The sequence below is a fragment of the Mobula birostris genome, chromosome X, assembly GCF_030028105.1.
Source record: "Mobula birostris isolate sMobBir1 chromosome X, sMobBir1.hap1, whole genome shotgun sequence".
NCBI classification, from domain to species: Eukaryota; Metazoa; Chordata; class Chondrichthyes; order Myliobatiformes; family Myliobatidae; genus Mobula; species Mobula birostris.
In genome coordinates this window covers 46,525,720-46,553,034 of record NC_092402.1, presented here as the reverse complement: position 1 = coordinate 46,553,034, position 27,315 = coordinate 46,525,720, and the positions used below count along the sequence as shown (strand labels likewise).

The 27,315-nt window shown below is 41.6% G+C and overlaps 1 protein-coding gene across 6 annotated transcripts in view; it reads right to left on the bottom strand.

Annotated features, from left to right (window-relative positions):
• Positions 1–736: 736 nt before the first annotated feature.
• LOC140191400 (gasdermin-A3-like) overlaps positions 737–27,315 on the bottom strand; it is a 46,594-nt gene continuing 20,015 nt past the window's right edge. For 3 of the 6 annotated variants that reach the window (XM_072248791.1, XM_072248792.1, XM_072248790.1), the window contains 9 exons: positions 22,333–22,549; positions 20,722–20,914; positions 15,974–16,127; positions 14,288–14,396; positions 13,063–13,125; positions 11,655–11,785; positions 8,929–9,103; positions 7,351–7,424; positions 737–1,479 (listed from right to left, as the gene is read on the bottom strand). In XM_072248791.1, coding sequence (XP_072104892.1) covers positions 1,261–1,479; positions 7,351–7,424; positions 8,929–9,103; positions 11,655–11,785; positions 13,063–13,125; positions 14,288–14,396; positions 15,974–16,127; positions 20,722–20,914; positions 22,333–22,543 — 1,329 coding nt within the window. In that variant the 5' untranslated portion in view covers positions 22,544–22,549 and the 3' untranslated portion in view covers positions 737–1,260. Of the gene's footprint in view, positions 1,480–7,350; positions 7,425–8,928; positions 9,104–11,654; positions 11,786–13,062; positions 13,126–14,287; positions 14,397–15,973; positions 16,128–20,721; positions 20,915–22,332; positions 22,550–23,190; positions 23,290–23,623; positions 24,090–24,594; positions 24,694–27,315 lie in introns of those variants that run through there. The other 3 variants (XM_072248789.1, XM_072248793.1, XM_072248788.1) reach the window with 3 other exon arrangements.

Sequence of the window (27,315 nt, the reverse complement as noted above, 5' to 3'; positions counted from 1 at the left end):
ATATTAAAAATAAATAAGAAGCACAAAAAGGGAGCAAAATAGTGATGTAACCTGGACCCACAGCACCTCCTCACTAGTCAAGGAGGCACTGCAGCACCTACACTTTCTGAGGAGAGTGAGGCGGTCAAGGCCCCCTGCCCACATTCTAGCAATGTCCTACAGGAGTGCCATCAAGAGTGTCCTGTCTGGCTGCATCATTGTGTGGTAGGGAAGCTGCAAGACATTGGACTGCAAGACCCTACAGAGAACAGTAAAAACCTCCAAGATGATCATCAGGGTCTCCCTCATCCCTATTTGTGACATTTACTGGGAGCGTTGCAGATAGAGCACCCAAAGCATTGCTGAGGGTCCTCACCACCCGTCCCACAATCTCTTTGACCCACTACAGTCATGAAGTACATATAGAAGCAGCAGGACTAGGACTGCCAGACTGGGTAATAGTTACTTTCCTCAGTCTGTGAGACTAATGAATACCCTGCCACTACTGAAGTCTCATCACTGGGACAGTGAGCTGTTTACTGTTTACCTGTGCTGTGAGTCTGGAGGAACACTGTTTCATTGGTTGTATATACAGTATGTACAGTACAAGCAGGTGATGATAAACTTGAATTTGAATCTGAATTTCAACTTAATAGTTAGCATTATAAAATAGAACTTCAGTAGTGTAATAAAAATCAAACAGAGGGTCAGAGGTATGTTGTTTTGTTACCATCCATTCAGATCTGTAAGTTCAACGCCTGCTTAAAGATTAGCTTTATTTGCCACATGTACATTGAAACATTGAAACACACAGTGAAAGGTATCATTTGCGTCAATTCAAATCAGTGAGGATTGTTCTGAGCAGTCATGTGTTGTCATAGGGAGAACTCCTCAGTGCCATTCTTATAATAGTTATGTACATACATTGGAAGAATGAAGTGAAAATGTCACACAGGTATTATAACAAATCTACAAGTGGTTTAAAGTTAGCATTATAGCATAAGAGTTGTTGGTCATACCATGCAAATCAATTGATAATGAGGAATTTATAAGCAAAACAGCATTGTGTGGCAAACACAATTGACATTCAGATAAATCTTTCAGAAGATTAACTAGAAAATTTGATCTGTCTTTTTCACTCTTCTTTATTATTTTTGGATATTTCTAGTATTTGGTGAATGAAGTAAAAATTAACCCAGAAGTTTATGATCATACTTGATCTTGGATAAAATACTGATGTGAGACAGATTATTCAATGTTGTTTGGATGTGACTCGTTCCCTCATCGGCTGTTCAGTAAATCTAGACAGCACAAAGCAATGGACAGTTCACAGAGATACAGTTCCCCCTTCTTCTGGACATTGTCTCTCTCCAGGTGAAGCCCAATTTCATTCAGTAAGTCTGCAGTTATTCCAAACGCATCTTCCGTGAAACTTTCAGTCTCCACTTTCATTATCTGGTCAGCTTGGCTGTGTTCTAGACCCTTGAGGATAGCGGTGACCTTCAGAAATACAACCAGGTACAACAATAAGTTGGCTGAGCATAGCAACTTTAACAGAATAAAATATCCCAAGGTGCTATAATGAAGAACCATCAAGCAAAATTTGAGACCAATCAGGAAGATGTTAGGACTAATGGCAGTAAGCTGTTTAAGAAATGTCCTAAAAGAGGACGTTAAGTTAAAGAAATGGAGGAGTTCAGGAAGGGATCTTGGGAGCTGAAGGCCTGGACACCAGTGATTAAAGTAGGGATGCGGCAATGCAGGGATGTAGTGATGCTGGGAATAAAGTAGCGATGGAGGGGAGGCATGGTAGTGTAGGAGTGAGGGTAATGCTTTAGAGTGGCAGCTCTAAGATCAGGGTTCAATTCCCACTGCTGTCTGTAAAAAGTTTGTACATTCTTCCCTGTGACTGTGTGTTTTGTCCGGGTGCTCCCACATTTCAAAGACATACAGTACGAGTTGGTGTTAACAAGTTGTGGGCGTGCTATGCTGGCACCATAAGCATGGCGACACTTGCGGGCTGGGCACCCCCTTCCCTGCCAGCATATCTTAGACTGTGTTGACGCAAAGCAACATACTTCACCGTATGTTTCGATGTACATGCAACAAAGAAAACTAACCTTTAAATGGAGTTGCATAGAAATGCTGGAGGATTGTGGGGCTTGAGGAGGTTATAACGATTGTACAGGCAAAATCATGGAGCAAGTAAGTGAAAGCATATTACCTTTTTTGTTCCATATAAAGGAAGGACAGGCTGCAGTACTGGGAGACTGTATTAGAATCAATTAAGGATGCAAACAAGTACCTCTCCCTTCACAAAAACTGTACACACTGAACCTCGCCACAGCCAAATACCAGTTTAGATCTTTGTGTGAGAGATGCCATTGCTGCTTGCTTTTAGAGGTTAGAGGTTAGAAGTTAACTCCTGATCACACATCATTCAGGATTACATGCTGTGAGCAGACTCAATTCATGGTTATAAAACTACTCAAGCTGTTGAATTTAAATTTCCAGGATATCATTCCAGCCCAAATTTTAGATTCAATTGACAATAGACATTAGGTACAGGAGTAGGCCATTCGGCCCTTTGAGCCAGCACTGCCATTCACTGTGATCATGGCTGATCATCCACAATCAGTACCCTGTTCCTGCCTTCTCCCCATATCCCTTGACTCTGCTACCATTAAGAGCTCTACCTAACTCTTTCTTGAAAGCATCGAGAGAATTGGCCTCCACTGCCTTCTGAGGCAGAGCATTCCACAGATCCACAACTTGCTGGGTGAAAAAGTTTTTCCTCAACTCTGTTCTAAAAGGCCTACCCCTTATTCTCAAATTGTGGTCTTTGGTTCTGGATTCCTCCAACATCGGGAATATGTTTCCTGCTCCTAGCGTGTCCAATCCCTTAATAATCTTATATGTTTCAATCAGATCCCCTCTCATTCTTCTAAATTCCAGTGTATACAAGCCCAGTCTCTCCAATCTTTCAACATATGACAGTCCCGCCATCCTGGGAATTAACCTCGTGAACCTATGCTGCACTCCCTCAGTAGCAAGAATGTCCTTCCTCAAATTTGGAGACCAAAACTGCACACAATACTCCAGGTGTGGTCTCACCAGGGCCCTGTACAACCGCAGAAGGACCTCTTTGCTCCTATACTCAACTCCCCTTGTTATGAAGGCCAACATGCCATTAGCTTTCTTCACTGCCTGCTGTACCTGCATGTTTACTTTCAGCGACTGATGAACAAGGATACCTAGATCTTGTTGTACTTCCCCTTTTCCTAACTTGACACCATTCAAATAGTAATCTGCCTTCCTGTTCTTGCCACCAAAGTGGATAACCTCACACTTATCCACATTAAACTGCATCGGCCATGCATCTGCCCACTCACCCAACCTGTCCAAGTCATCCTGCATTATCACAACATCCTCTGCACATTTCACACTGCCACCCAGCTTTGTGTCATCTGCAAATTTGCTAATGTTTCTTTTAATCCCTCATCTAAACCATTAATGTATATTGTAAATAGCTGCGGTCCCAGCACCAAGCCTTGTGGTACCCCACTAGTCACCGCCTGCCATTCTGAAAGGGACCCATTAATCCCTACTCTCTGTTTCCTGTCTGCCAACCAATTTTCTATCCATGTCAATACCCTACCCCCAATACTATGTGCTATAATTTTGCCCACTAATCTCCAATGTGGGACTTTATCAAAGGCTTTCTGAAAGTCCAGGTACACTACATCCACTGGCTTTCCCATGTCCATTTTCATAGTTACATCCTCAAAAAATTCCAGAAGATTAGTCAAGCATGATTTCCCCTTTGTAAATCCATGCTTATTCGGACCAAACCTGTTACTGCAATCCAAATGTGCCGCTATTTCATCCTTTATAATTGACTCCAGCATCTTCCCCACCACTGATGTCAGACTAACTGGTCTATAATTCCCTGTTTTCTCTCTCCCTCCTTTCTTAAAAAGTGGGATAACATTAGCTACCCTCCAGTCCTCAGGAAATGATCCTGAATCTATAGAACATTGGAAAATGATTACCAATGCGTCCACGATTTCTAGAGCCACCTCCTTAAGTACCCTGGGGTGCAGACCATCAGGCCCTGGGGATTTATCAGCCTTCAGTCCCATCAGTCTATCCAACACCATTTTCTGCCTTATGTGAATTTTCTTCAGTTCCTCCGTTACCCTAGGTCCTCTGGCCACTATTACATCTGGGAGATTGTTTGTGTCTTCCCTAGTGAAGACAGATCCAAAGTACCTGTTCAGCTCGTCTGCCATTTCCTTGTTCCCCATAATAAATTCACCCGTTTCTGTCTTCAAGGGCCCAACTTTGGTCTTAACTAATTTTTTCCTCTTCACATACCTAAAGAAGCTTTTACTATCCTCCTTTATATTCTTGGCTAGATTGCCTTCATATCTCATCTTTTCTCCCCGTATTGCCATTTTAGTTATCCTCTGTTGCTCTTTAAAAATTTCCCAATCCTCTGGCTTCCCGCTTATCTTTGCTATGTTATACTTCTTCTCTTTTATTTTTATACTGTCCTTGACTTCCCTTGTCAGCCACAGTCGCCTTTACTCCCCTTAGAATCTTTCTTCCTCTTTGGAATGAACTGATCCTGCACCGTCTGTATTATTCCCAGAAATACCTGCCATTGCTGTTCCACTGTCATCCCTGCTAGGGTATCTTTCCAGTCAACTTTGGCCAGCAACTCCCTCATAGCTCCATAGTTCCCTTTGTTCAACTGTAATACTGACACTTCCGATTTTCCCTTCTCCTTCTCAAATTGTAGATTAAAACTTATCATATTATGGTCACTACCTCCTAATGGCTCCTTTACCTCGAGTTCCCTTATCAAATCCGGTTCATTACACAACACTAAATCCAGAATTGCCTTCTCCCTGGTAGGTTCCAGTACAAGCTGCTCTAAGAATCAATTTCGGAGGCACTCCCCGAACTCCCTTTCTTGGGGTCCAGTACCAACCTGATTTTCCCAGTCTACCTGCATGTTGAAATCCCCCATAACAACCTTTGCCACATGCCAATTTTAACTCTTGATTCAACTTGCACCCTATATCCAGGCTACTGTTTGGGGGCCTGTAGATGACTCCCATTCGAGTCTTTTTGCCCTTACAATTTCTCAGTTCTATCCATACTTACCCTACATCTCCTGATTCTAAGTCGCCCCTCGCAAGGGACTGAATTTCATTCTCACCAACAGAGCCACCTCACCCCCTCTGCCCAACTGCCTGTCCTTTCGATAGGATGTATATCCCTGAATATTCATTTCCCAGCTCTGGTCCTCTTGCAGCCATGTCTCTGTTATTCCCACAACATCACACTTGCCAATTTCCAACTGAGCCTCAAGCTCATCCACTTTATTTCTTATACTTCATGCATTCATATATAATACTTTTAATCCATTACTCCCCTCACCTTTCACATCGATTCCAATAAGATTGATTTCAATCTTAATTGTTTTAATGGTATTGAAAATCATTATTATTTAAAGGGAATATCAATGATTAAAACTGAAAATATTTAACTAAACATAAAATATTTAGTTAAAAAAGCAAAATTATTTAACTAAAATATTTAAATATTTTCAATATACTAAATAAATTTTAATAGCAATGTTAAAATATTACTAATCATAAATACTAATAATGCTTATTTTATTAGTTACAGTTTAATTCCGCCCAGCCCACATTTTCCTTGAAACTGCATTCCCAGATAATCAGATATCCAGATGGAATTCATTCACTGATTCTGTTCTCCTCAACATAACTAATTCAAATTTTATAAAAGTTCCTTAAACTGCAATTCTGGAATCAATTCAAGATTCAAGATGTTTGTTGTCACTTTTCAGTACCCGAGTATAAAGGAGAATGAAATGATTATTACTCCCGATCCGATGCAGCGCAAAAAAAGACAATAAGATAACAAGCACAATAATAAAAAACACAATAAATATAAATACATAAGATAGCTTATGTACATTGATTGATTGTATGTCCATAAAGTGACACTTGGCACAGGAGTGTTGGTACATAAGGTGACTGACAGGAAATGATTAAGTAGTAGTGGTTAGTGGTGTGGAAAGGTGGGTTAGTGGGTGGAGGTGTTGCTCAGTTTTACTGCTTGGGGAAAGTAACTGCTTTTGAGTCTATTGGTCCTGGCATGGATGCTGTGTAGCCTCCTCCGTAGGGCAAACAGTGGGAGTGGGACAACCAGTCCTTGAGCAAGGTGGGTGGGATCCATCATGATATTGCAGGCTTTTTCCCAGCACTTTTCTGTATACAGTGGTGCTAGAAAGTTTGTGAACCCTGCAGAATTTTATCTATTTCTGCATAAATATGACCAGGTCCCTGGATGTTCTACAATACTTCTGGGACAATGTTCTGTGGGCAGATGAGACAAAAGTTGAACTTTTTGGTAGAAATGCACATTGCTATGTTTGGAGAAAAAAGGACACTACACACCAACACCAAAGCCTCATCCCAACTGTGAAGCATGGTGGAAGGAGCATCATGGTTTGGGGCTGCTTTGCTGCCTCAGGGCCTGGGCAGCTTGCAATCAATGAGGGGACAATGAATTCACAATTATATCAAGGCACTTTACAGGAGAATATCAGGGTAGCAGTCCATCACCTGAAGCTTAATAGAAATTGGATAATGCAACAAGACAATGATCTGAAAGACAAGAGTAATTCAACAACAGAATGGTTTATGAATAAGAAAATTCATGTTTTGGAATGGCCGAGTCAATGTCCTGACCTTAATCCTATAGAAATGTTGTGGAAGGACCTGAAGCAAGCAGTTCATGCAAGAAGGCCCATCAACATCCCAGAGTCGAAGCAGTTTTATAAGGAGGAATGGCCTAAAATTCCTCCAAGTTGATGTGCAGGACTGATCAACATTTACCAGAAATGTTTGGTCAAAGTTATTGCTGTACAAGGGGGTCACACCAGTTACTGAAAGCAAAGGTTCACATACTTTTTCAAACAAATATATGTATATTGGATCATTTTCCTCAATGAATAGATAAATGAACAAGTTTCATGTTTTTGTGTTATTTATTTAATTGGGTTCTCTTTATCTAGTTTTAGGACTTACATTTTAGGCCATACTTATGCAGAAATAGAGAAAATGCTACAGGATTCAAAGGCTTTCTAGCATCACTGTGTATGTCCCAAACTTAATTTTCTTTTTATATCTAATATTTCCAGTTTTAATTGCCAATATTCCTTATAAATTATGATGATTTTCCAATACAATTAAAATCCAGCTTTGCTCTATCCTTTATCCAGGTATCATTATTCAAATTCCCATCCCTTTATGGTATTAGCAGCCATCTTACCAATGTGAGTTGCTGAGACAGAATCTGTATCTTCAAACTTTGCATTAACAGTCGCAATGTTGCTGGTGGCAGATCTGAAATAAGAATTTTATGTAGCAGTTATGTAAGACATTAGTGAGGCTGCGCTTGGAATATTGTGTATGGTTTTGATCACCCTAGCAATAGGAAAGATGTTATTAAACTAGAAAGAGAGCAGAAAGTATTTACCAAGGTGTTTCCTGGACTTGGGGGCCTGAGTTGCAAAGAGTGGTCACATAGACAAGGATTTTCATTCCTGGAATGCAGGAGTTTAAAGGATAACCCGATATAGGTAATAAGATCATGAGAGGCACAGCACATAGTCTTTTTCCCAGAGAGGAAATGCTAAAAACAAGGGACATCAAGGGCCTCTTCTTCACTCAAAGGATGTTGCATATTTGGAATGAGTTGCCAGAAATAGTGATTAGAAACATTTAAAAGCATCTAGATATGTGCATGGATAGGAGAAGTTTAGAGGGCAAGTTTCGATGGGACCAGCTCAATAGCCAACACAGTTGGGATTGGGATGGATGAATTTGGCTGAAAAGCCTGCTTTGATACTGTATGACCCTCATGACTCTAAGAAAAATTGTCATGCAGCCTAGAGTCAGGAGTTGAACCCACCCATTCAAAGCTTTGAGCAGAATATCTGCTCCACGTGTGGGAGTGGGGAATTATGTTGCCAGAGGTGCTTTCTTTCAGATGAGACATTAATCGCTTCCCTGTCGGATAGGAAATCACTTGCCCAAAGAAGCCTATTGGAAGGAGGAGCTCATGGAGGGTGGATACTGAGTGGGGACAACAGAGTTCACAACCAGAAGATAAGATTGCAGGGTTTACAAGATCTCAAGGTAGGAGGAGTACCATTTTCTTAGATAATGCGAGGGCAGAGCATATTACTGAGCAGTTAGAGCCACAACCTACTGACTGATCTGTACATTAAAGTAGATATGCAGAATTTTTCAACACATTTCACTAAATTCTTGCTCTCTAGGGCAGTGTAAATGCAATGAAATCCAGTCATATTTTCATTAACAGGGGAGTCATCCTGGGTGTCCTGATTAACACTTATCACTGAGCTAAAAACATATTAATTGGACATTGTCATTGCTGTGGAAATTGGATAATCTAAAAGGTATTTTTATTTATTTATGGGCTGGGGAGTCATGGGCAAGTCAACTGCTACTTTCTTTTGACAATATCTCATGACCAAAGGGTGGCAGCACCTTCATACATTTGGGCTGCTTGCTTGGATACTTCAACAGACGGTTAAACATCAACTATATTGGTGCATAATTGTAGTCACAAGTTGTTTTCCCCTCAGTGAACTCTTAATACCAATTCAGCAGTTCTGCTTTTATTTTTGAACCTGATTTATCATGGTACGATTTGAGGTCACGATCTGTGGGAGATCAGTCTAGGCCTCTGGTCTCAGAACATACTCATGACAGCACCACATGCAACTCCCGTACTCTCTTTGATAAAGACTCTGGTACATACAGGGACAGTTCATTCGCTGGAAGGTTGATCTACACAGAAGGATGGGGTTTGACTCCCTACCTTCCAAAGCTGCTAAGAGAAGGGAGACGGCCTTAACAAGCTGGTCTTCGGCTGCATTCTTCAACTGCTCCTCACTCCAGATTGCCAGGAGATTTTCTCCAATTTCCCTTCTACCTTCCTCCAGTTTGTTCAGTTCTGAGAGGTTATAGTCCATTCCAGCACAAGCATCGGAGAGCTGGGAATTGAAAGAGGGACAGTGAGGAAATGTGATTAACACCACAAAGTTTTGTTAATTAAACAGTGTATACTGAGAAAGATTATCCCAAGGCGATTCACGGAAGACAAGCCCCTTTCCTCCCTCCCTCCCACACACGTATGCAGACAGCCAGGCTGAAGAGTTAAATTTATTGGGTGGTAAAGAGGATCAGGACTGGGACTGATGGGGAACTGCCGAGCTCAGTTCCCAGATAACGCAAGAGTCATGAATCAGTGAAGGGGCAGAAGGAGTGACAAATTAGTCCCATTCAGGGAAAGCTCGTTTGGGCCAAATGAGGGATCTAAATTCCGTGATGAATTGGAAAGAGAAACTTCAGTTCTGTGTTTGACTCCATTGGGTGTGGCGTGACCACTGCCTATCCATTAAATTCTCCATTATATGTTTACCCTGAACTGCTTGTGTTTTGAAAGGAGGAGTTTCACTTCTATGTTTAATAATCAGCTTGACTCCATAGAGACAGTGGTTGTGCTTTGAACTCAACTGAGTTAGGAAGGGAATGGACAGACATCACCCAGCACTAATTACTACATTTAGAAATTACCTGTGGGAAGGTGTTCATGAAAGACACAGCTGATTCACTTGGTGTTCTAGACTGACATCAAAATTCACCTACAGCTGAGAGGTTATATCAATTGCTGGTGTGCAGATGGGAAGGTCCCAAACAGATTCGTCAGATACCCTATATTCCAAAGGATGGACATCTTAGTGTCTCCATGCCTCTGGCACCACCATAGCATGCCCACAACATACTAACCATAACCCGTTTATCTTTGGAGTGCAGGAGGAAACCAGAATGCCCAGACAAAACCCACGTGGTCATATGGAGAAGGTACAAATTCCTGACAGACAGCACTAGGAATTAAACCCAGACTGCTGGCACCTCAAAGCGTTACGCTAACTGCGACCCTACCATGCCTCTCGAGAGCAGTTGTGATTTGCATTTCACAGCCTTTACGTATCCCAATGTTTATATGCACTCTCTGAAACTGTTTTCATTCATCTACTAAACAACTTCTCCGTAAGCAACAGATTCACCAGGGAACTCTCGTCTCCCTCTGTGCTGTCTACCCACCTCCCCAACACTGCAAATTGAAACTACTTTGTTTTCTCACTTTCCATTTTCTGATAGAGGGCCATTCATCTGAGACGTTAACTCTGGTTCTCTTTCCAGAGAAACTACCTGACCCGTTGAGGATTTCCAAGGTTCTCCGCACTAAGAAATTCTGTAGATGCTGGGAATCCAGTGTAACACACAAAACGCTGAAGGAACCCAGCAGGTCAAGCAGCATCTATGGAAAGGAATAAAGAGCTGACGTTAACGTCGACCCTTTAATCCTTTCCATAGATGCTGCCTGACATGCTGAGTTCCTCCAGCATTTTGTGTGTGCGAATCCAAGATTCTCTGTTTTTTATTTTCAGTTTCCAGCACTGGCAGTTTATGATTTCCTGTTACAGCAGAGCTCAGCTCACATTTCAAAGCCTCACTTCTGTTCTTCTCTGGGTTTCTTCATGACCAGTGAAAAATCAACACTTTATCAGAGGGATATTGCAAAGAAACCCAATCCTGTCTACACACAACTTCCCTACTCATAGATTCTCCACATGAAGCAACCTGACAGTGACTGGATGTATTTCCTAATATCCTCCCTATTCCTGTGTCTCTTGGGACAAATAAACCATTAATGAAAACCAGGAAAGGGATCAAAGCTAATGTCAATCTTTTTTTGCTGATACTTAGATAAACAGATCCCAAAGATTCCTTATTGATCCCAAAGGAAATTACAGTGTCACAGCAGCATTACAAGGGCTGTCCAAATATTAGAAGGTAAATAAGAAAGAATAAGTTACCTTAAAAATAAGATGTACAAGATTCACAAGTCAAAGATTTACAAGATTTTCAAGTTCACATTGATAAGGTGGTAGTGCAAGAATTACTGTAATATTATACAGTAATGGCTGCACACACACACCATCCGGATAAGAAGTTATGTCAGTATTGCAGAGGGTGTCTGCGATAGCAGGGTGTGGTAAACGGAGCTAAACAGATTTTAAACACAGCTCTGGTAAACAGAGGTTAATAACAATTTAACAGGAGGGGGGTTATCACTTCCCCAGCTATACGTTGACTCATTATAGAGCCTAATGGCCGAGGGTAAGAATAACTCCATATAACGCTCTTTGGAGCAGAACAGTTGTCTTAGTCTATTATTGAAAGTGCTCCTCTATTCAGCCAAGGTGGCATGCAGAGGGTGAGAGACATTGTCCAGAATTGCCAGGATTTTCTGGAGGGTCCTTTGTTCTTCCACAATTTCCAGCATGTCCAGATTGACTCCTATAACAGAGCCAGCCTGTCTAATCAGTTTATTGAGCCTGTTGGCATCACCCGTGTTGATGCCATTGCCCCAGCACACCACAGCATAGAAGATTGTACTGGTGACAACAGACTGGTAGAACATGTGAAGGAGAGGCCTGCACACTCCATATATCTGAAACAAAAACCTTCTCTTACCGCGTCACTCAGAATAGAATGCAGTTCGGAGTCTTCAATGATTTGGCATACTAGGTCCAGGAGATGTTGCTTCAAACCATCATTGAGACATTGCAGCTCGCGGCAGATTTCAAACCTTTTTTCTATACTAACTGGAAAAATAAAAAGTGTGTGAAACTCTGGAGAAGCTGTGCTCATGTGGTGCGGGCATTTTGTTAAACATTCTGTCAGCACTGTGGTTGTATTGAGTGTTTCAGCCATCCAAGGACTGTAGCCGTGATGTGCACTAAATTCCAGTTAGCGAAGCAAATGGTCATTGTCAGAGGTGTATAAGATGATATGAGGCATAGATAGATAGCCAGTGATGTTTTCCCAGGGTGGGAAATGCTCATACAGAAGGGCATAATTTTAAAGTGGTTGGAAGAAAGTATAGGAGGGATGTCAGAGTTAGTTTTTTTTAACACAGAGAGCATAGGTATGTGGAACATGCTGTCATAGCTGGTGGTCGAGGCATATAAGGCACTCTTAGATAGGCTCATGGAAGAAAGAAAAATGAAGAATTATATGGGAGGGAAGGGTTAGATTGATCTTGGAGTAGGTTAAAAGGTCAGCACAACATCCTGGGGCAAAGAGCCTGTACTGGGCTGTACTGCTCTATATTCTATGATTTGCAAGATCAGCAAATGAATTTCTGTCCTTGGGAGCAGAAAGAAAAATGCAATCAGGCATGTACACACATTTTTCAGTGCCACAAGAGAAATCAGAAGTAGGGGCTTTATTTGATCCTTCCCCAGTGCCCAGTTTCAAATCTTGTTGATGGGATTACTAAAAAAAATCTACTGCTCTTTCGTGTTCTCTTTACACAAGAAGATTAAAGGGAGATTTTTTTTAAAGATGTTATATAGAACAGATAAAGTGGTTTCATTGACGTAAGAATCAGGGAGGTAACACCACATTCTAAGGTCAGGTCTATGATTATACAAAAGCCTGCTGTCCCTTAGTAAGAATCACTCAGGGAATTCCTGCACTGCCGACCTGGTCCGGCCAGGTTTTCTCTCATTCCCAGGTTAACTGGCCATTGCAAGTTGCCCATAGTGCGTGCAACTGAATGGTAGAATTTAGGGTGAATTTATTGAATGCAGGGAGAAAGGGATGTTCTATAGATCAGCACATGGATGAAGGAGAAATGGAGGTCTATGTAGGAGGGAAGGGTTAAATGGTCGGCACAACATCATGGGCCAAAGGACCTGTACTGTGCTTTTGTGTTCTATGTTCTAAGGTAGGCTTAGTGTAAATGGGTGGTTGATGTAGTGACATAATTGGCTGAAGGGCCTTGTTATAATTTACTATGAACCTATGATTCTTGCTCCTATCAGAAACATGGCCTATCCTTTAAAGAATTTCCATCTGACTCCATCAGAGACTATACCATCTGCGCTGTCCAGGCACATCCACGACTTTGTCTGACGCTTCATACTTGGTTTTGATAGGCCTAAAAAGAAAAAGAAAAATCGCAGAATTGCAGGAAAACACAAAGCATACAAATGCTTCAGGCAACAGAGCTATCAAAGATAAGACTAATCCACAAGTTGAAGTCCTAAATTGATGCAAGCCCTTCGTAGTATTGGGATTTTCAGGCCAGCGAAACACTGACTATTTATTCTCCTCCATAGGTAGAATCATAGAAAAGTATAGCATAGAAACAGGCCCTTCAGATCCCTATCATCCATGTACCCATCCAAACTGCTCTTAAATCGAGCTCACATGCACTGCTTGTGCTGGTAGCTTGTTTCACACTCTCACAACCCTCTGAGAGAAGAAGTTTCCCATCATGTTCTCCTTCAACCTTTCACCTTTCACCCTTAACCCATGACCCCTAGCTGTAGTTCCACCCAGCCTCAATGGAAAAAGTCTGCTTGCATTTACCCTCACAATTTTGTATACTTCTATCAAATCTCCCCTTAATCTTCTATGTTCCAAGGAATAAAGACCTAAACTATTCAATCTTTCCTTATAACTCATATCTTCCAGTTCTGGCAACATCTCTGTAAATTTTCCCTGAACTCTTTCAACCTTATTTACATCTTTCCTGTAGGTAGGTGATCAAAATTGCACACAATACTCCAAATTAGGCCTCACCAATGTCTAATACAATTTCAACATAACATCCCAATTCCTGTACTCAATAATTTGATTTATGAAGGCCAATGTGCCAAAAGCTTTCTTTTACGCCCCTATCTGCCTGTGACGCCACTTTCAATGAAATATGGACCTGTGTTCCCAGATCCCTTTTTCCTACCACACTCCTCAGTGTCCTACCATTCAATGTGTAAGACCTACCTTGGTTGGGCCTCCCAAAGTGCAACACCTCACACCTTGCTGATGCTGCCCGACTTGCTGAGTTCCTCCAGCATTTTGTGTGTGTTGCTCAAGCATCTGCAGAATATCTTGTTTTTACAATAATATAGCAATTACAGCTCTTATTGTGGCAAAGAGAGAAATTAATCAAAAGTTCTCAGCAGCCAGAGGCTCCAGGCATTGGTCTGCCAATCTACTGACACCCGGAAGGAGAGGACTGGTGCAAAGTCACTGAGGTAGGCCTTAGACAGGAACACGGGAGAAAGGTAAAACATTTCAATTCTAAAATTACTTACATAGCATGCCTTCATTAGTAACAGTGATGTCCCACACTTTGTAAGCAAGGACTGCTCCATCAGGAATGCACAGTGTACTTTCTGCCTCAAGGTTGTATTCTCCACCCACCTAAACAGGATATTGTCTTTAGAAGTGAAATACTTGGGAGATAGGTAGCAGGAGAGGATCCCACCACTCAGAAACTAAGGGAGCACAACTCAGCGAGTTAAACGATTTGCTCAATTGTTTGAAATCATTGCTTTAAAATAAATCTTTTGTATTAAACTTATTTCAGATATTTACTTTCAGTGTGATGTTCTAGATTAGGTTCAATTTTGTCAAAGAAGAACTTTCCAGGTATTTCTCTCCACTGGTATTTTACATACGCTTTGTCACTTGTCTGAGGAAATTGTGTGGTGTCAAGTGAGATGGACAAAAATCTATACTTATATCAAAATTCTTTGTTACCTTCTCATTGGTATGCAATTCAGCTGTGCAGGAACATAAGAAGATGTGGAGAGTAGTGGACTCTGCCCAATACATCACAGGCACATCCCTGTCCACCATCGGTAGTATCTACAGGAGGTGTTGCCTCAAGAAAGCAATGTCTACCATCAAAGATCACCACCATCTGGACCATCTTCTCGCAGCTGCTGTGGGGCAGGAGGTACAGAAGCCTGAAGTCCCACAGCACTAGCATCAGGAACAGCTACTTCCCTTCAGCCATTTTGTTCTTGAACCAACCTGCAAAACCCTAACCAACACCTTGATTGCTCTGCACTAAAATAGACTTCATCTTTGTTTGTTCTAATTGTGTTCTTACTTGCAAAGCTGTGCATAATTTATGTTTAATGTGTCTTTATTATGAATGCTGCTTATGTGATGCTATCCACCTGTGCATACATGTACTTGTGCGTATAATAAACTCCATTTGATTTTGATCTCCCCATCTCAGTAATCATTTGCAAGAGAATTTGCAAGGGTGGTACAGTCGCGTATTGGTTAGCATAATGCTATTACAGCACCAGTGATTGGAGCTCGATTCCCACCACTATCTATAAGGAGTTTGTACATTCTCCTTGTGCTCATGTGGCTTTCCTCCAGGTGCTCTGGTTTCCTCCCACATTAGGGTTAGTAAGTTGTGGGCATGCTATGTTGGCACCGTAAATATGGTTTCACTTGTGGGCTGCCCCCAGCACATATTCAGACTGTGTTGGCCGCTGACACAAGCGATGCAATTCACTGTATATTTCGATGTTTCGATTTGCATGTGACACATAAAGCTAATCTTTATCTAATCCAGAAATCATTCACGTACACCATTCAACCACAGCTCCAACCAGACCTACTTTCCCATCTCTGCCTGCAGACCTTCGATTTATTTTGCTGCACTTAACTACAGAATTCAGTCTCTCTCCCTCAAGTCCTTTCTTCGAGTCCTCCTTAAAATCCAATTCTTTAATCAAGCTTCTGATCATATCCTTTATCTATCAGTGTCTCAGAGTTTCATGATACATTAGTACGCTCCCATGAAGTGCTCTTGTAATGTGTGATGCATAATTCAACTGTACAGAAAGGCTGTGTGGAGAGGTAGATTTTTCATATCTGAAAACATTTTCTAAAATTTTACCTGTGAAACTACAGTGCAGAAATCTCACAGCAAATTAGAAAGGAACTAATTTATTAACCATGGTAAGTGTTCCTACCAAGGAGTTGAGAGGCAAAGTTATGTAGAATTCTGATCCTCTTTTATTAACTTTCTTCAGTGTGATGGACTGTACAGATATTAATGCTTCAGTCACTACGCAGAGGTCTCCTGAGTAATTGTTCTTGATATGGTCCCAAGAGCGTCTAACTTTTCTGAAAGGAAAAACAAATTGTGAACAAATACAGTTCTTAACTTTCAGTCCATTAATATGCCAAAATTCCTGGTGCCCCAAGTACAGTGCAACTGAAGGGCACCAACTCATCTTTCTTCGGACGATACCGAATGTACCCTTCTACCTCTGGGAATCATTGTCTATTAGTTATTTCTTAATGACCAGATTCCTTCATCTGAACACAACAAAGACTGAATCTTCAAATTAAAATGCTGCACTGTTTAGTGGATGCCACATCGACACAGTGGGCTGTGTGAGATGAAGTATTGCTCTTCAATGACTGTGCACAGTTATCAGTCTTTTCAGGATGACTGTCGTTTCTTTGTTAAGGTTGCAACTAATGGTGGGGTCCATTTGGTGCAGAAATGGGTCCAAGATCTCCCAGTGGTTTGGCCTGTCTCCTGCAGCTTGTGCGTGTTGTTCAGAATCCCTAGTTCCTTCCTGGAGCTTATGAACCCCATGTACAATTTGGTACTGGAACAAATGATTTTCATCACCTCTTTTCTCCATCACCAACTGTAATGCTAATGTAATATAATGTTAAGAAGTTAGCATCTTGCAGGCCTCTTGTGACCCTAGCTATTTTGTAAGGGTCATAGCGGCTAAGACTTTGACAAAAAGCATAGAAGCACAAGTGCTTCTTACAAGATAAGCTGAGCAGGTGATATTATTCTTGGTATGTGACCCTGTAACTTCAGTCCTTGCTTAAGGACAATTTGTACCATTGTTTGCTTAACTGCTGTAAGAAACATAGTGCGTGCTAGATAAGCATAACGAATGCTTGCTTCAAGGGTGGGGAACTCTGAGGGGTAAGCCTATGTCTGGCTGTTCCCAGATATAAGCGTAGTTAAGCTGTTACACAAACAATTTATGGCTAATAAGTTAAACAATACTCATTTGTACAGAAACTAAGGGGGTGAACCCACCTGTGTCTATGTACATGACTGCATATGTATACAATGCACTGTATTTGCTTCAGAAGCCAGAGACCCCCGGAACAGCCCAAGAGAGTGCTTAAGGAGGGTTCTCTCTGGTAACTTGCTAATAAATAGAGTTAAAGTTACATTCACCGTAGTACGTGGTGTCTTTGCATCGGATAGATTGAAAGAAGTTTACGACACTAAGGCCCTTCTTCTGAAAGATAAGGATACATTTCCTTATATTTTCTTACATAGAAATCAGTCATCTGCACCCAACTATCATTCACTTATACTAGTGGTGATTTGACAGTATAGGGTTTACCTACCAGCCAGGATGTCTCTGACAACCTGCTTCACTGAGCAGACATCTTAGAGACAATCTGCAAACTCACATAGACGTCACTAGGGTTAGGTTTGCACCTGGGTCACTGAGACTGTGAAGAAGCAGGTTGTTTCGTTATTTATTTAGAGATACAGCACAGTAACAGGCCCTTCTGGCCCAATGAGCCCTCACCATCAAATTACACCCATGTGCTCAATTAACCTGCTAACCCATACGCCTGTGCGAGGAAAACTGAACAACCAGAGGAAGCCCATGTGGTCACGAGGACAGCGTACAAGCACCTAATTGACAGTGGTGAGAACTGAACCTGTGTTGCCGGCACTGTAACAATGTTATACTAATTACTACGCTACCGTGCCTACCTAACACGTCACTGTTCCGCTTAAACTGATGCTAAAGAATGTCGTTATATGATCACTATCTACTTACTTACAGTTACAATTTCAGGCTTTATCATTGCCCATTACAGAGTACACCACCAGATGGCTCCTGTGCACCTACATTCTGTTATCTAATGACATTTTATCTTGCCAATGCAGAACAAAAAATTGGTTGGCTCCAAGCTGATAATGAAGTTTTCAATGCCCGAAATACCAATGAGCAGGCTGATAAAAGAAGCAAAGACAAAATTTATGCAGAAAGTAGTTTGGATTTGGAAAGCACAGTCTCGATACAAGATCTCAAAAGAAAAATGAATAAAAATTTAATGAGAGAATGTTGAGGGAATATAGAGAAGAGGCAGTGCTGTGGAAATAACATAATTCCATTCTAAATGAATGAAAGGTTGAATGAACTGCTTCTGTGTTGTACTGCTCCAGCATTCTATAAAGATCGTGACTGGCACCTGCTTTTAGAAACTGATTTCTCCCATGGTGACAAATACTGTATGTACTTTGATAATACTTCCCCCCCAAGAAGGAACTCTTGAAGGATTCCACAAAGCTCGATTTAATATGTGCAACATTCTGACAAAGTGCCTTCAGCCTGAAAGGTTATCTGTTTCTCTTTCCTGACTTGCTAACTGTTTCCAGCATTTTCTGCTTTCATTTCAGCACATTTCCGCTAAAATTACCCAGATGTTGATTGTTTTGATAATATTTAAATCCTGGGATGTGGGCTTCTGGGCTAGATCAGCACTTATTGCCCGATAGTGGATAGTGGACCACTGGAAAACGATGCTGGAGAGGTAGTAGTGGGGGACAAGGAAATAGCAGATGAACTGAACGAGTATTTTGGATCAGCCTTCAATGTGAAAGACACTGTTCTGGTGTCAGGGGTCATGGAGCATGTGAAGTTACCTTTACTAGAGAGAAGGTCCTTGGGAAACTGAAAGGTCTGAAGGTAGATAAGTCACCTGGACAAGATGGTGTACACCCCAGAGATCGGAAAGAGGAGACTGAAGAGATTGTGGAGGCATTAGTAAATGGTCTTTCAAGAATCACTAGATTCTGGAAGGTTCTGTAAGACTGGAAAAATGCAGATGTCACTCCACTCTTCAAGAAGGGAGAGAGGCAGAAGAAAGGAAACTATAGGCCAGTTAGTCTGACCTCAATGATTGGAGTCGATTAAGGCTGAGGTCTCAGAGTACAAGGAGGTACATGATAAGATAAGCCTTTGTCAGCATGGTTTCCTCAAAGGACAATCTTGCCTGACAAATCTGTTGCAATTCTTTGAAGGAATAACAAGCAGGATAGACAAAAGAGAATCGGTGGATGTTGTGTACTTGGACACGGTGCGGCAGATGAGGCTGCTTAACAAGCTACAGGTCCATGATATTACAAGAAAGATTCTAACATGGATAAAGCAGTGGTTGACTGGCAGGAGGCAAAGAGTGGGAATAAAGGGAGCCTTTTCTAATTGGCTGCCAGAGGTACAAAGGGATTTGGGAGCCCTTGTGCAGGATTCCCTAAAGATTAATTTTCAAGTTGAGTCTGGAGTGAGGCAGGCAAATGCAATGTTAACATTCATTTCAAGAGGACTAGAATATAAAGCAAGGATGTAATGTTGACTTTATAAAGCACGGGTGAGGCCTCACTTGGAGTATTGTGAGCAGTTTTGGGCCCCTTATCTTAGAAAGGATGTGCTGAAACTGGAGAAGGTTCAAAGGAGGTTCGTGAAAGTTATTCCAGGATTAAACGGCTTGTCATATGAAGAGTGTTTGATAGCTCTAGGCCTGTATTCACTGGAATTCAGAAGAATGAAGGGTGACTTCATTGAAACCTGTCGAATGGTGAAAGGCCTTGAGAGAGTAGATGTGGAGAGGATGCTTCCTATGGTGGGAGTGTCTAAGACCAGAGGACACAGCCTCAGAATAGAGGGGCATCCTTTCAGAATGGAGATGAGGAGGAATTTCTTTAGCCAGTGAGTAGCGAATCAGTGGAATTCTTTCCCACAGGCAGATGTGGAGACCAAGTCTTTATTTATATTTAAGGCAGAGGTCGATAGATTCTTGATGGTCAGGGCATGAAGGGATATGGGGAGGTTGGGGATGAGAGGGAAAACGGATCAGCTATGATGAAATGGCGGAGCAGACTCAGTGGGCCAAATGTCATAATTGTGCTTTTGTATCGTATGGTCTTAATTAAGAGCCATTTGATCTTCGTTTGTGCTGACAAATAGATTGGACCAGGAATGTTGGTAGATTTCCACCTGACTTTGACTATAGTGCTGTAGTTTAAAATCACCATCATTTATAATCCATTTTCACTTAATTAGTTAAACTTCAATTCCTGAGCTGATGTGATGGGAGTCAAACATTTGTCTCCAGGTCAACAACTCCAGATACTAGCTCTGTAACCAGCGTGCCACTGTAACTAGTTAAAGATCTGCTTTATTTGTCACGTATATATAGAAACATTGAAGCGTACAGAAAAATGCGTTATTTTGCGTCAACGGCCAACACAGTCAAAGAACATGCTGGGGACAGCCCGCAAGTGTCGCCACTCCTCTGGCACCAACATAGGGTGCCCAAAATTCTATAAATCTAACTGTACACCTTTGGAATGTGGGAGGAAACCTGAACACCCAGAGGAAACCCACATGGTCACAGAGAGAATGTACTCCTTACAGACAGTGGTGGGAATTGAACCCCGATCGATGATCGCTGGCACTGTAAAGCTATTGCATTAACCGCTATGCCACCACGTAGTTAGCTATGACACTGTGGCTGTAATGGGTATGTGGCTGATACAGTGCGCCATATCTTCCACCCATCATATTTAGTTATCCACAATTCAGAAACAATTGATAATCTTTATAGCAACATTGGCAAAAATGACTATATTAACTATATTCTTATTACTGTACATTACCTGTTTTCCAAGCTCTCAGTTAGGTCTGAGACACTGATGTACACTTGTTTTGTTCCTTCCAACTGAACGATTGTGCACACTTCATCTGTAATCTCAGCATTTCCAATCACTGATTCAGTATTGACTATTGCCACCCCTTTCATTGGCCTTTCTAAGGACTTTGAGAACTGGAATGACATGTCATTCTGCTGAACTGCATGAAAATAAATAAAACATCTATGAACATGTGGAAAAGATGAAGAAATGTCCATTTCTGAATCTTGTTTCAGCAGTAAAAGGAAGAATTGCTGGCTGGATACTCTTTCCCACTAACACTGATGACAAAGCAGCATTGAAACCATGCAAGGAAGAACCTGAGAGAAAGAGAGAGGCATGAGGAGAAAGAAGAGAGGAAAAGAAGGTGAATTTATCTATTGCAAACTCCACCATTAAAAAGGATAAAACAAAGCAGCTCTCTGCTCCCTCTGGCCCTTATCCTGCACGCATATAAACTCGGACCAGCACAAACCCACAAAGAGCAATTACCACTCAATTTAGTCTCATGACAATTTACCTCATTGACTTTCAGATCAGGCTCCTGATTTTCTAAAATTGATGCTATGTTAGCACCAGAAGTATGGTAACACTTGCGAACTGCCCCAGCACAATGGATTGTGTTGGTCGTTGATGCAAAATGATGCACTTCACTGTACGGTTTGCCGTTTTGATGTACAGGTACATGTGACTAATAAAACTAATCTTCAATCTTTCTTCTCTTTAAGTTACTACCCTGATCAAGAAAGAATGTCTGTCCATCTTACAGCCCATTCCTGAAAAACGGGAAGGCCTAGGATTGGCCTTCCTTTAGATTTTACTGGCTACCTTTCCACCCCACCCGTCACATGCCTCTCTTCCCATTCCCATTGGAACAACACTCTGTCCAATATTTCTCTGCCGCATTCTACCAATCATTATCATTGACAGAGAAGGATGCCATTTGGCTCATTAGGTCCCTGCCAAACATTGTTATGGCCTTTCAAACTACAAATGAAAGTTGCGGGTTCCACAAATGTCATTGTTGAGTTAGGGGTCACGGCTGAAGCTTCAACTGCCTAAGGGTTGAAAATAAATTGGGATTCCCTGCAGTTAAATATTAACTCAGGATCTATCTCACATCCGTGGGAGGAAACCAGAGCACCCAGAGGAAAGCCACATGGTCAATGGGGAAAACATGCAAACCCCTTAACGACAGCAGTGGAATTTAACCCATGTTGCTGGCTCTGCAATAGCGTTACGCTAACCGTGACGCTACCGTGCAGCCCTGTACAGATCTGATGCTTAAGTTTGCACGTGTCTAATCCAAAAACATGACAAGATATGTAACAGCATATCAACATGAAAATACTACGTTAGAGAAAAGGGGGGAGGAAATTCTGGATAGACTGGTAAACAAGAATAAGAGCTTTAAAGTGAGGCTTATCTGGGAGCCACTGTAACTTGGAGACCGTAGATGAGCCATGATAGTTGGTGCTGATGTAACATTGGGTGCCACGTTTTCACCAGTTATGAATGGATGGCTCAGGGATAGAACTTTGCAGTCAATGAGTTTACACTTAACAAGAGGAAACCCACCTGTGGGTAAGCTGTCATCGTCAATCAGAATCTGCTTCAGATTGAACTCAGTGCAACTGTACTTTGCCTTTCTCCAGAAGGGGCCTCCTGTTCTCCTGCAGACCAGGCACAGGGGTTTAAACTTCTCCGAGTCGTACACACTGGTTGCTGGGATCAGATCTCCTCCAGAATCAATCTGCTTGATGAGTTGCCGCATCGCTTTTCCAAACATCCTTAACTGAGAGAACAGATAGATTTGATTAGAGAAACAAAGCAATTATATCTCACTTTCACTGCGTCACATCATCCTTCAGCACCGTACACCTGTTGAGATAGTTTTGAAATGTAGTCACTATTGCAGTATAAGAAATACTGCAAAAATCGATACATTGGCTGCTGGGTAGTGTAACGGTTAGCAGTTGCTTAACAGTGCTTAACAGTTGGAGAGGGGTTCTTTTCATGAAATTCTGCACCCTTTTTTCTCCAAACATACCTTTGCTCATTGCAGCCAAAAAGTTCTATTCAAAAGGTTCAAAGGAACATTTAAACGAGCCTGGTGCACTTTGGAAACAAGTTCTGTGGACTGATGGAAGTTAAAATAGAACTTTTTGGTCGCAATGAGCAAAGGTATGTTTGGAAAAGAGGATGGCTTCTACAACAGGATAATGAACCCCTCTCCAACTGATAAGCACGGGGGTGGATCGATCATGCTTTGGGCTTGTGTTGCAGCCAGTGGCAGGGGGAACATTTACTGGTAGAGGGAAGAATGAATTCAATTAAATACCAGCAAATTCTGGAAGCAAACATCACACCGTCTGTAAAAAAGCTGAAGAAGAGAAGAGGATAGCCTCTACAACAGGGTAATGAACCTGAACACACCTCAAAATCCATAATGGACGACCTCAAGAGGCGCAAGCTGAAGGTTTTGCCATGGCCCTCACAGTCCCCCGACCTAAACATCATCGAGAATCTGTGGATAGACTTCAAAAGAGCAGTGCATGCAAGGCGGCCCAAGAATCTCACAGAACTAGAAGCCTTTTGCAAGGAAGAATGGGCAAAAATCCCCCAAACAAGAATTGAAAGACTTTTAGCTGGCTACAAAAAGCGTTTACAAGCCGTGATACTTGCCAAAGGGGGTGTTACTAAGTACTGACCATGCAGGGTGCCCAAACTTTTGCTTTGGGCCCTTTTCCTTTTTTGTTATTTTGAAACTGTAAAAGATGGAAATAAGAATTTTTTTTGCTTAGAATATTAAAGAAATGTGTCATCTTTAACTTTATGCCTTTTGGAAATCAGTTCATCTTTTACTCACTTAGCTATTCACAGTAACAGAAATTTTGACCGGGGTGCCCAAACTTTTGCATGCCACTGTATATCAGATGAATCATCCACATCGAGTTAGAATGCAGGAGATGACTAAATCTGACTTTCCGTTCCTTCCTTTGTTCAGGTTAACCCTGGTTTGTAATTCTCCAAGTCCAGGAAAACAGGGAATTATATCATGTGTATCACACCACTCAACACCACCTTGCATTTAAGGTGTCATAACGTGGCCTAGGGTCATGTGAAGGCAAGTCACCCTAGGTCATGATAAAGGGACTCAACCATCTTTTTGCCTCCACAGATGCTGCTCGACTCACTGAGTTCTTTCAGCAGTTTTTTTTTTGTTTTGCTGTAGTTCTCTAATTACCCTGAATTCCCAGGTCTTTCAAAATATGTTTGCCTTCTCTTCAAATATCATCCAATGATCTAGCCTCACAACTCTCCTGGTCAGGGAACTCCAGCAATTCCTCACCCTCTGTGAAAGGAAATTCTCACCCACTTCAATTTTAAATGAGTGCTCCACATATTTCACAACTTATCTCCTCCTTTCAAAACTTTTCCATTATTGGAAACATTACAACATCCCCTGTCGTGACTCCTTAGAATCTTATATATTTCAATGTTCTTCTAAATTCATATTCTAAAGCCTCATTCTACTCAATTGCCAAGAACACAGATCCACCACTCCCTTCCTTTCCAATTTCTGTTTCACTCACCCACGCACTGTAGTAAATATACAAATGTGTTGTAAGCACATGCTGTAGTTAGTTGTTTGACTCTTGTTAATAGTTAGCATGTTCTGAATCTCCAGGTGCTTCCTACCATTTATTTAATGTACTGTACCCACCAATTCTACAATTGTCACAAAAGACCACCCCACCAACACACGAAACACACACAAATATACAGACAGTTCTGTGACAAGGGTTGCAAATACCATTCTCAATTCCAGAGACTTACTGTCTTTGTGTTTCTCTTGTCTTTCCTGTGTAATTCTGTCAAATGGTGAGCTACTTCTCAAATTTTCACAGAAACTGAATAAATGAGATTATTGAGGAACTCCCAGTGTTATAGCTCAAGGAACATTATTTTGCAAGCTCTTATTAGTCAGCAGAGACGTTCATTGGGAGAAAAATATTGTGTAATGTTTATCATGGCTCATAAACTGTGAACAGAGAGAATACAGCTCCATTTTTTTGCACATATGATGAAATTAATAAATTTCCCCAAGATGTTCTGAGTTAACTCAAAGAATACTGAACCCAGCAGGAGGACTATCTTTGATTAAAATCAAAGCAGCCCATAGAGCACTGAGATTTTAAACAATTACCTCATTTTGATTTTTTTAAATGGATTTGCAACTGGTGTGAAATGAAATGTGCCTCCACTCCCAAAATAAATCGGAATTGTGAAACCATAGACTTGTGAGGGTAAGGAAGGAGGCTATTTGGCCCATCAAAGAAATGTTAGCTTCTACTAGAGCAATTCACTTGGTTAAATGTTACCCCTCCACTTCACACAGAAACTGGTTTGATACAATGTGATGTTCTGCAGCAAATCCCACCAATCCTTGGTGATGTAGTAGGATTCCATTCCACTGCCACAATTTTGCATTAAGTTTCAAGTGTAGAGGTATCTGGATATCATGAATATTTGGCTATTAGACAGGATCATTGCATCATTATCTGAAAGCACAAGTCTTGGCAATTACAAAGGTAATGAGCAGCCAACAACAATGGCATTCAAACAAAACCATAAAAATGAGTTACTCATGCTTTCAGACAAGCTGCAAAGTGGAAATTTTGGCAGAGCAGCTGCCATCTTGTTAGAAATTTCTGAAAGTGACCAGCGTTAGTCATTTCCCTTATTGTGCAATGAATAGACCATAAAACCATAAGACATATGAGCAGAATTAGAACACTCAGCCCATCGAGTCTGCTCCACCATCCATTCCATCTTGGATAATCTATTATCTCTCTCAACCCCATTCTCCTGCCTTCTCTCTGTAACCTTTGATGCCCTGATTAGCCAGGAACCTATCAACCTCTATTTTAAATATACTCAATTACTTGCTCTTATGCTTTTGATTGGGTGATCCCTGCATTGTTTCCTGCTGAAGAGATCTGAGTCCTATTCCAAGGTTACAGCCTCAGAGAATTTGTGTGAAGTCTGACTATTTTAAGTCAGGATTTCCATAACCCCGTCGAGCACCTTCATTCTATCCACCAAAAGTGGAATTTCCTGGTGGCCAACCATTTTAATCCATACCTCATTCCCATTCTGACATTTCATTCCGACATCATTCCTCTTTTGCCACGATGAGGCCACTCTCAGGGTGGAAGAGCAACACCTCATATTCTGTCTAGGTAGCCTCCAAAGCTGATGGCATGAACAATGATTTCTCCCTCTGGTAATTTTTTTTCCTCCTTCCCTCTGCTTCCGTTCCCCACTCTGGCCTCTTACCTCTTCTCCTCACCTGCCTATCACCTCCCCCTGGTGACCCTCCTTATTCCCTTTCTCCCATGGTTCACTCTCCTCTTCTATCAGATTTCTTCTTCTCCAGCCCTTTACCTTTTTCACCTGCCTGGCTTCACCTATCACCTTCTTGCTTGTCCTCCCTCCCCTCTCATACCTTTTTGTTCTGGCATCTTCCTTCTTCCTCCTCAGTCCTGTTGAAGGGTCTCAGCCCGAAATGTCAACTGTTTATTCACTTCTATAGATGCTACCCGATCTGCTGAGCTCCTCCTGCATTTTCTGGGTGTTACACTGGATTTCCAGCACCTGTAGAATTTCTTGTGTTTATGATTCACAAAGTAGGGTGCTTTGAAATCAGTGAAATGAATTGGAGATCATGCCGGCAACAGGCAAAGGAGCCAAGATTATTTTATATGTTCTCCTTGTTTAGAAATATTGTAGTAGTAGTATAATCTCTCAAGTCAAGTAAAATGTTCTCCTAAGGGGTTGTCTATTGGTGGGTCTTCAGGTGGCTGTAGAGGCCAATCCGGGATCCACATAACTGGCACGTCAGGGTGGATTCCCTTATGACTTTGTTTAACGTGGGGAGGCTGATGCATGGGCAACCACCACACGGTCCTTGACAGATCAGGCTTAGGGTCCAGTGGTATAGAATGCAAGGCCACTTCCTCTGCCTTCACTGCCATTGTGATGTGCCGTCATCTTCTACCAGCTCCACTGTTGAGGTCTTAGTTGGATCGTTCTTTGTCTGGAACCTCTCCCTTGACCTCACTGCCATGGGTGACCCTACCAGGAGCTAAGCACCAGATGGCTAAGCTACAGACATCATCCTTCTCAGAATCTCAGGAACTCACCAGCCTCTCCACCATGACAAGGTGACGATGTTGAATTGATATTGTACCAATTAATGTTGAGTGGTATATATTGCTAATTAAATATCCTATAGATCACCTAAAAAAAGACTAAAGGAAGACTTTCAAATCAGATCCAGCAAACAGGCTTATATTAACGCTGAGAGAACTCAGTCTACAGGACTGTGTACAACATCACATTTATTTGATCTGGAGAATAGACTTGATTAATTATATAACCGATTTCTTGTAACAGAATCCAGGAAAGACGCAATGAAAACTGAATGCATGATGTAAAAGTTGATCAGGAAGAATTAGTAAGAGAAGAAAGACAGCTAACACTGCTGATTGCTGT